General features: G+C 45.0%; 1 protein-coding gene across 1 annotated transcript in view; it reads right to left on the reverse strand.

The window, feature by feature from the left end:
• The window catches only part of SLC22A18 (solute carrier family 22 member 18), a 108,625-nt gene that overhangs the window by 47,929 nt on the left and 44,428 nt on the right, over positions 1–16,268 (reverse strand). Inside the window, exons 6-8 of the mRNA XM_056850725.1 lie at positions 14,195–14,310; positions 7,411–7,521; positions 1,502–1,602 (exon numbers count right to left, since the gene is read on the reverse strand). Of these exons, the coding sequence (XP_056706703.1) occupies positions 1,502–1,602; positions 7,411–7,521; positions 14,195–14,310 (328 nt within the window). The remainder of the gene's footprint in view (positions 1–1,501; positions 1,603–7,410; positions 7,522–14,194; positions 14,311–16,268) is intronic.

Here is a 16,268-nt window from a genome sequence, read left to right on the forward strand (position 1 = left end):
TTGCACAACAAACAATGATGTCCCTGCCATATTGCAAACTGCTTGAAAGTTCCTCTACTTTCAAACCCTGCTTGCCATCTTGCAAGATGCGAAACTCGAACGCCTCCTTAGGCATGTGCGACTGATTGCTTGGTTCTCTGGCTTCATGCTTAGAGTACCAGTTGTGTGTGTGTGTGTAAAGTGCCGTCAAGTCGCAGCCGACTTTTGGGGTTTTCACAGCAAGAGATTAACAGAAGTGGTTTGCCAGTGCCTTCCTCTGCACAGCAACCCTGGTATTCCTTGGTGGTCTCCCATCCAAATACTAACCAGGGCTGACCCAGCTTAGCTTCTGAGATCTGACCAGATCAGGCTAGCCTGGGCCATCCAGGTCAGGGCAGAGTACCAGTTACAGATCTTAAATATTAAAAAAGGATGAACATCATTTCCTTGCACGCACCTCCCATTCCAGCCCTTGTAACGCTTAGAAAGCAAGGGATCATAGTTCTTTTGGGGCAAAGAGACAGAATTCCTATTGATTGCTGATTGACACCTGCATGCAAGTGCACTCCAGGATGCTTCAGTGCAATACTGGGCTGACTGGCAGCTGAATGCATAAACCAATCTCCCTGAAAAGCACTGCGATTGAGACGACGTGAATGGACATAGAAACATAGAGCTGGAAGGGACCTCCAGGGTCATCTTGTCCAACCCTTTGCACAATGAAGGAAATTCACTACTGTCCTCCCCCCATTCCCCCAGTGACCCCTGCTCTATGCCTAGAGGAAGGCAAAAAACCTCCAGGATCCATGGCCAATTTGACCAGGATGAAAATTGCTTCCTGACCCCAAAGTGGCAATCGGCATTTCCCTGGGCATGTAAGGAAGGGCCACGAGAGCCAAGCACTGACTCATCCCTTCCAGTCCTCCCTCTCATGATCTGCCAACGTTCACAGAATTAGCACTGTTGTCAGATGGTCATCTAGCCTCTGCTTAAAAACCTCCAAAGAAGGAGAGTCCACCACCTCCCAAAGAAGCCTGTTCCACCGAGGAACCGCTCTAACTGTCAGAAAGTTCTACCTAATGTTTAGCAGAAAACTCTTTTGATATAATTTTAACTCACTGGTTCTGGTCCAACCTTCTGGGGCAACAGAAAGCTGCTCCGCACCATCCTTTATATGACAGCCTTCCAAATACTTGAAGATGGAAATTCTGTTTGTGCTGTTACAGCTGTGATGGTACATTCACATCCTAGATTGTAATAATTGACTTGACTGAGTGAATGCATCAGCTGTAAAAACACGGGTAGCGCTAGGACATGGTTCGAAACCATGGGGGTGGCAGCAAGCAGCATGGGAGCAGGTGGGAATGGCATCCGCATAACCTCTTCTCATCCTATCTGCTGCCGCCACAGGCCCCCACCCCACTCCCCCTCTTTTCCACAGGTTTGCCTGTTCACCCAACTGTTTCCCATAAAAGACTTTGGGAACAACAGTTGCGCTACTTTTTCAAACCAAAATCCTTACCATTTGAAGGACTCCAGAATAGGACATCAGGTATCCAGCCTCTGCTGCTTCCAGATTGAAGAAATTAATAGATATGATGGAAAACATGATCATGAACAAACCTAAGGTAGGGGGAAAGAAACCGGCTTTTAGGAAAATGGAAGACCACATTTCCTGTTAAATGCACAAAGTGCCTTCCAGAAATAAGATGGCAAACATTAGGCTAACTGGTTACAAGTACCTACCTTGACAATATTGGTGGAACTGTGTAAGACAGGCTGGATTCTGGATTGGTTCAAAATGTACATTTTTTTTTGCCGAAAAGCCATTTTCATTTCATCCCTACAGCATACTAATATATGCAACCAATCCCATTTATTGCTCAACTTTACCATCATGGCAGCTGTGTTTTTCCTGGGCTGGTCTTTAGTTGCATTTTCCTTGTGCCTTTCCTTTAGCACCTCGCTGTGTCTATTCTTACGGCACTTTGCACAACTGTGCCCCTTAAGTGTGGTGCAAATGTGAAATTATGTATTGGGGGGTTAAAACTAAAAAAAGAAAGGTTGGCAAACAGTGCAGATGACTGATGGGAATGCAATGCCAACAGAACAATGTATGAATAGAAAGTGGGGGGGGGCAATTACGACAACCAGTATGTTTTGCGTTGGTCCGTTTGGCCCCACCACTGCACTCTGACCGGCAGCAGTTCTCATTAGGGTTGCCAACCTCCAGGAACTAGCTGGAGATCTCCTGCTGTTACAACTGATCTCCAGCCGATAGAGATCAGTTCCCCTGGAGAAAATGTGTTGTTAAAGTTGTTAAAGTTTAGGGCAGGATGGCCAGTTGCTTTTTGAATCTCACAGATACAAGATGCTTGTTTCAGCTCTCTTGAGCTGGGACACAGACAAAGGGATTTAAGCCATAGTACCTGCTAGAATCTCTAGCAAGTTTTATAGGGAACTAGAAAGATAGGGAACTAGAAAGATAGAAAGAAATGTTATTTATTTTCATCCCATGTAACCTACCCTGTTTAGGAAAGTAAAGGATTTTTGTTTGATTAAGGAAAAGTCTTTGACTCTGTTTTATTGTGTGCTTTGACCTGACTCTTCCTAACCACAATCACGATTCCATGGCGTCAATATCTAACAAAATGGCTGCTTTGGCCACTGGACTCTATGGCATTGAAGTTCCTCCCCTCCCCAAATCCCACCCTCCTCAGGCTCCACCCCCAAAATTTCCTGCCGGTAGCGAAGAGGGATCTGGCAACCCTAGTTCTCATGCAGACGCCTTTCCTAGCCCCACTGATTGTGGAGACCAAGAACTGAATCCAATCCAGACACAGCATCCACTCACACCCCCGTTCTCTTTCATAAGGTTTCCTTTAAAACAAGTGAGTTCACCTTCTGAAACCTGAGTATTCAAGATATTACTTTAAACACTGGCAAAACGGTGAATGTACAGCGTGCTTGAACCAAGAGGGAAGGCAGGGTATAAATGGTTAAGTGGTTTAACAAATAAATAAATAAATCCTAAGAACACTTTTCTGGGGGTGTTGAATAGTCCTGGGAGTACTGAATAGACCCAAGTAAGATTCTGAGGTAGGCCTGCTTAGAATTGTTCTCTTAGGGAGCCATCCTAAGCATATCTATTTGGAAGTAAGTCTCATGTTATTCAGTGGGGTTTACTCCCAGGAAAGTATCCTGAGGACTGCAGCCTCAATTGCTTTCTTTCTTTTGAATATATTTTAAAATGCAGCACTTATATGTATTTGCACTACAGTATATAACTTGCCCTTGAAAAATAATAATTACCAGATTATGTTCTGGGACAGCTAACCTATGGATTTAAGCAACCAGAGTCTTGTGTACTAGATGATACTTAAATTAGGCACTGATGAGGATCGGGTATCTCAGGTGCAATGCCATGCTGCACACGTTTGAGTAAACCCCACTGCATTCAATGGAGTGGTAGAGCATCTGCTTGGTATGCTGAAGGTCCCAGGTTCAATCCCCGGCATCTCCAGTTAAAGGGAGTAGGCAGGTAGATGATGTGAAAGACCTCTGCCTGAGACCCTGGAGTGCCATTGCCGGTCTGAGTAGACAATACTGACTTTGATGGACCAAGGGTTTGATTCAGTATAAGGCAGCTTCATGTGTTCCTATGGAAGTGAGTCTAGGCCCACAGCCTTCATAATTCATGCTGAGCAGCCCTGCTTCCCAAAATTAGTTTGTTTAAAGAACACCATCAATGAGAGGGCTGTCTCTGTGTGCATTACAACCTTGCTTATAATATAAATAAATGCAGCACTATAATTTCGGCTCATATATATGTACATTACTAAAAATAATTATATGGTGGGAACGGGGAGATGAAAATAAATGAGAACATTTATTTGCGGGTTGTCCCTCCAGCACTGAAGTATGAATCTGTGGAGAGCAGCCAAATCACCTCAAGCTGAAATCTCCTATTACACAAGGCTGGATCAGCATCACAGTGGGAATTCTCCAGAGGACAAGCAGGTTCCGGGCGAGCACGGCTTTGAAGAACAGAGGTTCAAATGACACGCTTGCCTTTGATGGGAAGGGGGGAAGCTTGCGCCGGCAAAAGTAGCACTGGAGTGGATGCAGATGACTGCTTGCCCTATTCAGCAACTACGTGCCAAATGTTATGATAGTGTGGAATCCATGAAACTTGGCAAGCTGCTTGTCTATATCATTCTGCCAAGTAGCAAAAAGAATCTGACCACAGATCCCATTTAGATGTATAGTAATATGGTTGTCTGTATTCACCCGCTGGGTGCCCAAGATGTCAAGGGCATTAATTCAAAGACCTTTGAGAGGAATGCCAGAACATTTTTTAAAATCAAATGTAAACAGAAAGGCTCATTTACAGCGCAATCCTAAAAAGAGTTTACATCCTTGTACAGCGTGGTGTAGTGGTTAAGAGTGGTGGTTTGGAGCGGTGGACTCTGATCTGGAGAACCGGGTTTGATCCCCCACTCCTCCACGTGAGCGGCGGAGGCTAATCTGGTGAACTGGATTTGTTTCCCCACTCCTACACACAAAGCCAGTTGGGTGACCTTGGGCAAGCTACAGCTCTGTTAGAGCTCTCTCAGCCCCACCTACCTCCCAGGGTGTCTGTTGTGGGGAGGAGAAGGTGATTGTAAGCCGGTTTGAGTCTCCCTGAAGTGGTAGAGAAAGTTGGCCTATAAAAACCAACTCCTCCTTCTCCTCCTCCTCTTCCTCCTCTTCTCCTTCTTCTTCATCCACTGAAGTCAGTGGGCTTAGAAGGGTGTAGCACTGCATATTGTTACAGTACAATTCTAAGGATGCTTTCCTGAGAGGAAGCCCCAGTTAAATGCACCTGAGTAGGATTCCGAATAGACCTGCTTAGGATAGCACACACACAATATGGTGTCATGATTCAGGTAAGGCCAGGTAAGGGGAAGGGACAACAGACAACTGCAGGCTGTTAACCTTTCAGGCTCTTCTTCCAACCAAGGTGATGTTGGTAATCATTTCAGCAACCTGCCAGGCTACAAAATCCTGCTAGTAAATGCCAGTGTCAGTCATAGGAACAACAGCTGCAATTTATTTATTTACTTACTTATTAAAACATTTCTATCCTGCCTTTCCTCTTGGTTCAAAGCAGCTCACAAAAATAATTACAACAAAATAATTAAAACTAAAATCAAAGATAAAATGGCCCAATCTCTGTGGAATGGGCTTCCTGAAGAGGTGGAGCCGTGATGGAAAAAGCTGGGCTTTGACTGATGCCAGACGGGCCCCCCTAAGTGGTGGGATACACAACAGATGGCTGTCTGATGACTGTAGTTGACCCACAGGGTATTAGATGGTCCTTCAGATATGTGGTTCTAGGTCATGAAGAACTTTAAAGGTTATGACCGATAACAGGTCTGTAGTTTGAGGTTGCCCTTGTTTGAGGTTGCCCTAGAGGAGGGGCCGTGGCTCAGTGGTAGAGCATCTGCTTGGCATGCAGAAGGTCCCAGTTCAATCCCTGGCATCTCCAGTTAAAGGAACTAGGCAGGTAGGTGATATGAAAGGCCTCTGCCTGAGACCCTGGAGAGCCGCTGCCAGTTTGAGTAGACAATACTGACTTTGATGGACCGAGGGTCTGATTCAGTATAAGGCAGCTTCATGTGTTCATGTGTACCTCTAGTCTTAGCCTACCTATACTAGCTCCCAACCTTTTTCTGGGTACAATTCAATGTGCTGAATTTGACTTTAAAGCACTACATGGCTTGGAACCAGCACACCTGAACGACCACCTACACCTTTACAAACCTGCCCTATTGCGACAGTCATCTTCCAAGGCCCTGCTTTGAGTGACCCTGCATTCTGATATTAGGTGATCGGTAACCCAGGAGAGGCCTTCTAGGTAGAGTTGCCAGCTCCGGATTGGGAATTACCTGGACATTTTTGGGGTGGAGCCTGAAAAGGGCAGGGTTTGGGGAGGGACTTCAATGCCATAGAGTCCAATTGCCAAAGCGACTATTTTCTCCAGGTAACCTGATCTCTATCAGCTGGAGATCAGTTGTAATAGCAGGAGATCTCCAGCTAGTACCTGAAGTACTGTGGAGTACCTGAAAGTTGGCAACCCTGCTTCTAGGACATGGCACCAAAACTCTGGAATTCTCTCCCTGTCCCCATCTGTTTCATTCTTCTACCAGTGGGTGAGGACTTTTTGTTTCTTCCAGTGTTCCCTCAGTGATCCTTTCTCCTTGCCCTGTTCTTAATTGTTTTTAATGTGTATTTTATTGTATCACATGTATATTTTAACTTGGTTTTAACGGTTTGAATAATGTGTGTTTGTTTGGGTCTTAATGGTTTTTAAGATGTCGTTTATTATTTATGTTTTAATCTGTTAGCTGCCTTGGTGGCTCTAACGAGGGCAAAATGCAGGATATAAATTTTGTAAATAAACTAAATAAATAATTTTCCTATTATACATAACATTGCTAGTTCCAATACTGGACATAACTCAGCTTCTGCCTAGGGTTGAAAACAACATGAAGGGGGGCGGGAAGTCTCACCCCTTTAACAGAGGCTTAATTTGTGGAAATGGGCAGTTGAAGAGGAAGGGCTGTAGCTCAGTGGTAGAGCATCTGCTTGGCATGCAGAAGGTCCCAGGTTCATAGAATCATAGAGTTGGAAGCGACCACCAGGGTCATCTAGTCCACCCCCTGCACAATGCAGGAATTTAACAACTACCTCCCGCCCCCACATCCCCAGCGACCCCAACCCTCCCCCCGCAATGCATCCCACAATCAAAGCACTCTCGACAGATGGCCATCAAGCATAGAAAAATCCTCAGCATCTTCAGTTAAAGGGACTAGGCAAGTAGGTGATGTGAAAGACCTCTGCCTGAGACCCTGGAGAGTGGCTGCCGGTCTGAGTAGACAATACTGACTTTGATGGACCAAGGGTCTGATTCAGTATAAGGCAGCTTCATGTGTTCATGTGAAGCTTTTCATGACATACAGGTAAATAACATCACCTGGTAAATAATATCTCATTAAGTTTCTGTTAAAGGAGCAGGACATTTTTCTCCAGGCTGATGGCAACCCTCCCTCTGCCCTAAATGGCATATGCAACAGAAGATTTCAGCATTCTTCATTCTGAGCAACTCATACTGGTATACAAGCTGGCCCAACATTGGATCCAGCTGGAGGTGCCATTTGAGTGAACCAGTCCCTTGACAGGAATGATAAACACACAACTACTGAGAGTCCCATGATGGTCCTATACACTCCCAAAATGGCTGCACGCTGGCTGCTGCCATGTGTGATCTGGCCCCGTGATTGTTTGTGTTGGATTCTGCAACACAGTTGAAGCTAAATGCATTCATTTTCTGCTGAGGCTGACTGCTGAGGACAGGTTTTCTTCTGAAGAACAGATAGTCTACATTACCTATAGGAAGTCCAGAAAGCACCTTGATTAAGAAAATATCCATTACTCCTGGAAGCTTCAGCAGTCCCGTGACTTCTTTGAGGCTAAACACACTGCTGGACTGGGGCATGCCTAGAGAGATAATAGAGGGAAAAAGTCTGTTGACCCAAATGGCAACCATAAAACAATGGACTTTGACCACCACAGCCTACTCTTTGGAGAAGAGCTCTCTTCTCTCTAACATGGGTACCCTCTTCCACCCAAAACACAAATACACCAAACCTTGAACAATATTGTGCTCCAGAGCTTCGTCTCCAATAATGTACCTGCCAAATACAATTGTGTCTAGGGTAGGGTTGCCAACCTCCAAGTGGTTCATCAAAAATAGACAGCCACTATGGTGAAAAATAAAATAGACTTGTTTTAAGGTGTTTAAAGCACAGCATATCATAACCCAAAAATCCCTGTTACGTCACAAGTATATATTACAACCTTGTTACTTCACAAAGGCCTTGAAAAATAAAATCACATATATAGGACATGTAAGTTTTCCCTTGACTGTATCCAACATGATGTAACTGAATAGTACCTGAATAGTACCAGTTGTGATCATGCTGAACCAAAAATATATATGGAACATAATACTGAACAAAATCATTGAAGCTGCAATATCAGCCTGCTGAAGCTACATAAACAGCTAACAGCACAACAAGCACCTAAAAGAAAGAAAAAACAAAGATGAAGAATTTTTATTTGTAATTATTGACACTTACCAAATAATTGGAACAACCATACTTACCAACTGAAGAAATTCTCCTTGAAACAGGACTCAGACCGGATGCCTGTCTTGATGTGGTTGTTTAATTGCTGTGGTTGTTTAACTGAACAATTTATTTCTATATTTTGGTGTTACATATACAGTATAGGTAAAGGTCCCCTGTGCAAGCACCGGGTCATTCCTGACCCATGGGGTGACGTCACATCCCGAAGTTTCCAAGGCAGACTCTGTTTGCGGGGTCGTTTGCCAGTGCCTTCCCCAGTCATCTTCCCTTTACCCCCAGCAAGCCGGGTCCTCATTTTACCGACCTCGGAAGGATGGAAGGCTGAGTCAACCTTGAGCCGGCTACCTGAAACCGACTTCCGTCGGGATCAAACTCAGGTCGTGAGCAGTGCTTTTGACTGCAGTACTGCAGCTTACCACTCTGCACCACGGGGCTCCTACATGTCCTATATATGTGATTTTATTTTTCAAGGCCTTTGTGAAGTAACAAGATTGTAATATATACTTGTGAAGTAACGGGGATTTTTTGGTTATGGTATGCTGTGCTTTGAACACCTTAAAACAAGTCTATTTTATTTTTTGCCATAGTGGCTGTCTATATTTGATTAACTTTCATATACAGCCCAAGTAATTATTGTGTTTAACCTCCAAGTGGTGGCTGGAGATCTCCTGCTATTACCCCTGATCTCCAGGCAACAGAAATCAGTTCACCTGAAGAAAATGGCCACTTTGGAAGATGGACTGTATGGCATTATACCCCATTGAAGTCTTTCCCCTTCCCAAACTCCACCCTCCTCAGGCTCCACCTCCAAAACCTCCAGGTGTTTTCCAACCCAGACATGGCAACCCTAGGGACCAAACTAGACATTATATTTTCTTAGGCACCACAACTGCTGGGAACTAAGTTCCCAAGTGCCATAGGGTCATGACTGAGATTGGAAAAGTGGTGCAGGGGGAAAATTTTCTGACCTGAAATTCTCCTACAGGGTTTTATTTGCTCCATTGGGGGCTGCATTGCTGCCCACAGCGCACGTGCAGCCCTCCAGTGGGACAAATAACACCCCATGGGGCCATTTAGCATCAAGAAAACAGCACAGGGGGATAGGCTCAAGTCCCTTCTCTTCCTGTACCACACTCCTGATCCAAATCAGGCCCATGTGGCACTTTATGAACTTAGACACACAGCAGCTGCTGGGAACTGAGAAGAACGAGAGATGGGTTAGGGAAACCGTGATGCAACTTGCCAACAACGTGATTTCTAATTAGACCCTAAAAGGATCATGTGCTTCATTGGGTTTCTGTGTTCTTCAAGGTATCTGAAAAATCTAGTTGCAAAAGTACACAATAGGGTGGGGATTGGGTCCCCAACGTGTAGTTTAGCTTTAAAAAGCAGCCAGGGGAAGAAGCTGCCAATTTGGGTCAAGGCTGAGCAGTGTGAGTATTTGGGAAGGGAATGAATCCTTCCCCCCTTTGCTGTTCCCCTTTTCTGCCTATCATTTTTCCCTGGTCAAACAAGACAGTAGTAGGCAAAAATAAACAAGCAATAGACAAGGATAGCAGTTAATATAGACAGCAAGGCTATCACTGTAATACAATGATTGCAACAAAATTAAGCAAACAAAGCTAAGCAACCGAGGTTACAAAGCGAAAATAGCAAAAACAATGTGGCAGAAGCTGATAATAAATATACAAAAGTTCATGTAAGGCATGGAGTTGCGTTCTAGTCAATTTCAAATTCTTCAGGCAACAGAGATATATATTCCAGCAACTCTCTAGCATAATGTTGCAATCATTGTATTACAGTGATAGCCTTGCTGTCTATATTAACTGCTATCCTTGTCTATTGCTTGTTTATTTTTGCCTACTACTGTCTTGTTTGACCAACACTACTTACAGTAGAGTGAGTTATTCGTATAACCTATCGTTTTTCCCTAGCAGGGCTAAGAAAAATGTGGGAGTAGCATGTTTCAATAAGGCAACCAATGGGGGGGGGGGGCTAATTCTCCATCCTTTCTTGCTATTGCCTCCATAAAAAGTGGCTTTCCCTTTACTCATTTGTTTTTTGAAGTTACACTATGTATCAGGATATCTCTAGCATAATGTATAGTTTTTGCATAGTGTGATTTAATCTGAAATATCCCCACCTTCAACTCCATATGTGACTGTTTGCAGTGTCAGATTCCTAAAATGCTAAGCTCAAGAGAGTGTGAATTCTTGGGGAGGAGGGGGATGACATATGCTGAACATTTATAGTGAACACTGGGAATGAATCTGTTCTCTCTCCCACCCTTTTGCATATTTTAATGACAGCCTTTATCCCCAACTCTTTCTCACTTCAGTCCCCACCATTGTGTTGTTTTGTCCATGGACTTCAACTGGACACTGATTATTTTTATTTATTTTCGAATGGTATCCCGCCCTTGCTCCCAGCCAAGGCCAGGGTCAGGGAGGTTAACAACATGATATATAAATACACTAGAATCATACTATAGAGAATAAAAAACAATTAAACAGCCCCATAGATATTAAAATGATCAAAACATTGGAATAAAATACAACATTTTAAATATCCGTTTGAAGCAAACCAATGGCGCGCATTATTAGATCACAGAGACCGCCGAAGGGCTAAATAATCAGTCAGGACCCCCACACATTAGTTGGTAGCAAACAGAAGAAAAAGAGGGTGGGGTAGGGTTGCCAACCTCCAGGTACTAGCTGGCAATCTCCTGCTTTACAACTGATCTCCAGCTGATAGAGATCAGTTCCCCTGGAGAAAATGGCCACTTTGGCTATTGGACTCTATAGCATTGAAGTCCCTCCCCTCCACCCTCCTCAGGCTCCGCCCCAATAACCTCCCGCCAGTGGCAAAGAGAGACCTGGCAACCCTAGGTGGCCGAAGAAAGGAGGCCAGCACTGACGGAAAACTGGCTGCCCTCAATTATAGGCCTGCCAGAATACCTCTGTTTTACAGGCCCTGCAGAATTCTTTAAGGTCCCGCAGGTCTAGGGTTGCCAACCTCCAGGTACTAGCTGGTGATCTCCTGCTGTTACAACTGATCTCCAGCCGACAAAGATCAGTTCACCTGGAGAAAATGGCTGCTTTGGCCATTGGACTCTAAGCATTGAAGTCCCTCCCCAAACCCCACCCTCCTGCCGGTGGCAAAAAGGGACCTGACAACCCTAGAACAATCTCATTGTTTGAAGTGTAGCATCTGATGCTGTAGGCCAGACCCTGTAACTGGGTTTTGGGTGAGTTCTCTTTCTCTCCTGTTTACTCTTTGCCTATCTATCTGAGGTCTATACCTGATGCTTAAACCAATATACTATGTTGTGCCATAATTTGGATTATTTTTTTATTCACTATTATCAGATTGCTCGCAGAAGATTTATCATCTGCACTGCAAGTATTCTATGTGGTGAACATAAGAACATAAGAAGAACATAAGAACATAAGAAAAGCCCTGCTGGATCAGACCAAGGCCCATCAAGTTCAGTGGCCAACAGTGGCCAACCAGGTGCCTCTAAAAAGCCCCCCAACAAGACGACTGCAGCAGCACCATCCTGCCTGTGTTCCACAGCACCTAAGATAATAGGCATGCTCCTCTGATCCTGGAGAGAATAGGTGGAATAGTTTTGTTATTTTTTGTCACTCTTGGGTCTAACACATAATTTTACTCACTCTGTAGATTTTGTTGTAACAGACCAACTCAGCTGCCTGAGGTTGACAAGTCCCATCTCTAAAGCTCCTGAAGCAAAAGGCTACTGAGGGGTTATGAAGGCATCCCATGGACTTACTAGCTAGCTATCAGTGTGACAACGACCATCACTGTCATCAACCCCTTGCTTGCCTTCAATACTTTTCTAATGAACACAGAAGGCAAATCTTGGGGCAGAACTGTAACACTCTAGACCACTGTGATTTGAATGCGTATTTTCTACATAAGTAATGCTCTAGATAAAAAGCAATGCTTTCTAGAAAAAAGTAAATATTTTCAGGGTGAAAGCTGGGGAGGGGCTGTGGCTCAGCAGTAGGGCATCTGCTTGGCATGCAGAAGGTCCCAGGTTCCATCCCTGGCATCTCCAGTTAAAGGGACTAGGCAAGTTGGTGATGTGAAAGACCTCTGCCTGAGACCCTGGAGAGCCGCTGCCAGTCTGAGTAGACAATACTGACTTTGATGGACCAAGGGTCTGATTCAGTATAAGGTAGCTTCATGTGTTCATGCGTTCACACAGTAGATACTTTGTTCATGCATGCGAAGACCAAATGAACAAGGATGCAGTAGACTGAAGCCACTATATTGCCCAGGGAGAAAGGTGGTATTCTACTCACACTTACTTGAGAGTAAGTGCCATTCAATTCAGTTAAACTTGCTTCCAAGTAAATATGCAAAGGATCTGGCTGAAATGGAAAGAAGCAAGACTGAGATGCGCTGGAACAGAGGGAACAACAAAGATTACTTACCTCTGGCCCATGACATAGAGTTGCCAGAACAATTGGCAACTGGCGGAAACCTGATCTATGCCATTCCAGCAACTCTCTAGCATTCAGCCAAAATCCTAGGGTTTAACCATAGAGCTTTGACTGAATGCTAGAGTGTTGCTGGCGATGTCTTGACGTCATTTCCAGTCACTTCAGAAGTGATGTCATCATGTCATGACACCGGCATTTGTCCCACTTTCATTTGTCTCCCACCACCCAGCTGAACAGTGGTGGTTAGGGCCTGCAGAGGGTGGGAGGTCTCCCACTGGCAGCAGGAACCTGGCAACCCTGGTCTCAGTCCAGCCCCACTTGCCTGGGAATTGTGTTCCCAACAGAGAACTTGCAAGTGCATGTCTGACAGTCCTCATGGTGCGCCCACACTCAACTAGGGTTGCCAACCTCCAGGTTCTAGCTGGAGATCTCCTGCTATTACAACTGATCTCCAGCCAATAGAGATCAGTTCACCTGGAGAAAATGGCCACTTTGGCAATTGAACACTATGGCATTTAAATCCCTCCCCTCCCAAACCCCACCTTCCTTAGGCTCCACCTCAAAAAACTCCCGCTGATAGCGAAGAGGGACCTGGCAACTCTACACCCAACCCAAGGCATGTGTATTCAGTAGTTAGGCTTTTTAAAAACTTTAAACCTCTTACAGTGCAATCCTGAGATGATATACCCGTCTACATCCATCAAAACTGTTGGGTTTAGAAGAGTATAACTCTGCTTTGGATCGCACTGAAAGTCTACCACAGGGGTGGGGAACATCAGGCCCAGGGGCCATTTAGGGCCCACAGAATCATTTGGTCTGGCCCTTTGTGGGTCCTGGCAGATCTCTAGCTCAGAAGGATCTAAGACTGGTGATCTGCCCCCTCCCATGGACAGGAATAGCCTCTATTCACGGCAGATGTGAGTTTGTTTTGCTGAGAAAAGGAACCTTCCCTCACCCCTTGCAGAAGAGTCGTTAGCTGTGGAGCTGCTAGGATGGCCCAAGAAACTGTGTTAACCCTTTCCCGCCTGGGCCATGGAGAAACATATTCCCGCTGTACTACAAGAGGGCTGGGGGTGGAAGTGGCAACAATGGAGGGGTTAAAGGGGGCAGGGCCAGAATGCGTGTGTGTGTGTGGGGGAGTTATTAGCCAGTGTTTCCTCATTTCATCCCTGCAGGCGGAGGTAGCATGTAGAGCAGGACCATGCAGAGCAGGAGCAACTCTGGCATACGGCTGGACAGCTACGCCTGACTGGTGCAACAGACCATCCTGTGCCACCAAGTGGGCGAGTGCGCCACTGGTTGGATGCCTGCCGGCTTGCCCATGTGTGTGTGTGTGTGTGTGTGTGTGTGTGTGTGTGTGTGTGTGTGTGTGTGTGGTCATCTGGGGCAGCTGCCTGCTTGGGGCTGGGTCGGCTAATTTTTAAGTTGATAATTTTGTATGGCCCGCAAATATTATAAATATCTCAATGTACCTTGGTGGAAAAAAGGTTCCCCAACCCTGGTCTACCAGACTCCCTCCTTTCGCTAAAATAGCCCAGCATTTTAAGAACTCACTGTGTCGTGGAGCATTTCCTTTGGACTGTGACTTTGTCTGAGCAGGGATAAAGAGGAGGACCATCAAGATGCATGCAAGCTCCCCAACCAGCGCAACATAGCAAGGAAAATAAATTCTATAAACAGGAGGAAAAAAGGAAAACATAACTATTATGAACCCTTCACTATGCAATTGTGAAGCCTCTTCTCACTGATGCAGCCTAGAATTCTCCAACACCTGCTACTCTTTTATTTTAAATTTTATTTCACACATCCTGGTCATGCGTATTTAATTCAGCCACACGTAAATACAGCCTGCCCTGGTCCCGGTCCCAGCCTTCCAAGATGAAAGACAGTTTCTGAATTCTGAAATTATTTCCCAATCTCACCTTCTGTGACAGAGAAACCGTTCCTGTTCCTGCTAATACTCAAACATGTTTCTAACTTTATTTTAACAAGGAGTTCCATCGTTTACAACAAAATTCAGCAACGAAGCAAACGTTTCTATATTTTAGACTAAGATAAATCAAACTGAGATACGGTGCGTGTGCGCGTGCCATCAAGTGACAGCCAACTTATGGCGACCCCGTAGGGTTTTCAAGGCAAGAGCCATTTGGAGGTGGTTTGCCGTTGCCTGCCTCCACGTGGGCTGAGAGAGTTCTGAGAGAACTGTGACTGGCCCCAGGTCACCCAGCAGGCTTCCTGTGGAGCAGCAGGGAATCAAACCCAGTTGTCCAGATTAGAATCCGCTGCTCTTAACCAGTACACCACACTGGCTCTCGCGTGATATGGTAGTTTAAGAATTATAATTAGCAGAAAGGAAGTTCAGTCCTCAGTTTTCTTCTGCGGCCCCAAAGAGGCCCAATTGCCAAATCTTGCACAAAAGGCTGTGAGAAACCATTGTCTCTTTAGGACTGGGCATTTCTTTATGAAATGTATTCAAAATCTTATATCTTCATTGACAGCCCCGTTTGCTGTCCTCTATATTCTCTCCAGTATCTTAGGATCCTCTCAGCAAGGATAGAGATCAAAAGGGGCTACAATACTATGGTGTAATGTGTGGAGAGTGTAAAACACTACTCTTTCCCAGATCTGTATGGGGACAGAGAATCATATTACTTTGACTATAATTCATTTTACTGTTGAGGAAATTTGAGGACCCTAACTGGAGAAGTGTTATTGGAAGGTTATTGGTAGGGTTGCCAGCTCTATGTTGGGAAACTCCTGGAGATTGGGGGGGTGGGGCCCAGGAAGGACGGGTTTAGGAGAGGGACCGCAGCGGGGTATAACACCATACAGTCCACCCTCCAAAGCAGCCATTTCCTTCAGGGGAACTGATCTCTGTAGGCTGGAGATCAGTTGTAATTCCAGGAGACTTCCAGACCCCACCTGGAGGTTGGGCCACCCTAGTTATTGGTCTGGGGTGCTGGTATAATCCCTGACATGTGTAGGATCCAGACATGAAGGGCTTTAAAGATTAATAACAGCACAATGAATAGGGGCCCAAGAATACAAGCAAACAATGCACTTAATATAGCACAGGATCTTTTCACATGCAACCTGAGATTTATGGATATATACTGCACTAGATGAAGCTTTCAATATTAATTCAAGGCCAGCTCAACATTAAGTGAATTAAAATAGTCTCATATCCAGGTCACAAAAGTATAGGTCAGCATTGCAAGACCCCCCTGGGAGTGGATCTGCATTGCAAATGAAGCTGATAAAAAGCTCTTCTTTCTATCGCTGTGTGCTTTCAAAAGGCTCAACACAATTAAGCATGACACCAAAACTTCATACCTGCAAAAATCTGGAAATTTTTACCACATCAGTCACAGTCAATATCTTTCTCTCCAGAATCTCTCAGGTATCACCTCTGTGTTTTCTCACTTCAGTTGCGGTCTGTTCTACCTAATCCGTCCAAGTACAACCTCCAGACAATTCTAGAAGAGTAGCTATCTTAGTTTGAAGCAGCCCCCCCAAAAAAAAAAAGTCCAGTGGCACCTACCAACCAGCAGAAGACTGGGGAGGTGACCATTGACAATGGTGTCACATTACTTCTGGGAAAACCCCGGAAGTGACATCACACCTCTCT

This window comes from Euleptes europaea, chromosome 6 (genome assembly GCF_029931775.1).
Source record: "Euleptes europaea isolate rEulEur1 chromosome 6, rEulEur1.hap1, whole genome shotgun sequence".
NCBI classification, from domain to species: Eukaryota; Metazoa; Chordata; class Lepidosauria; order Squamata; family Sphaerodactylidae; genus Euleptes; species Euleptes europaea.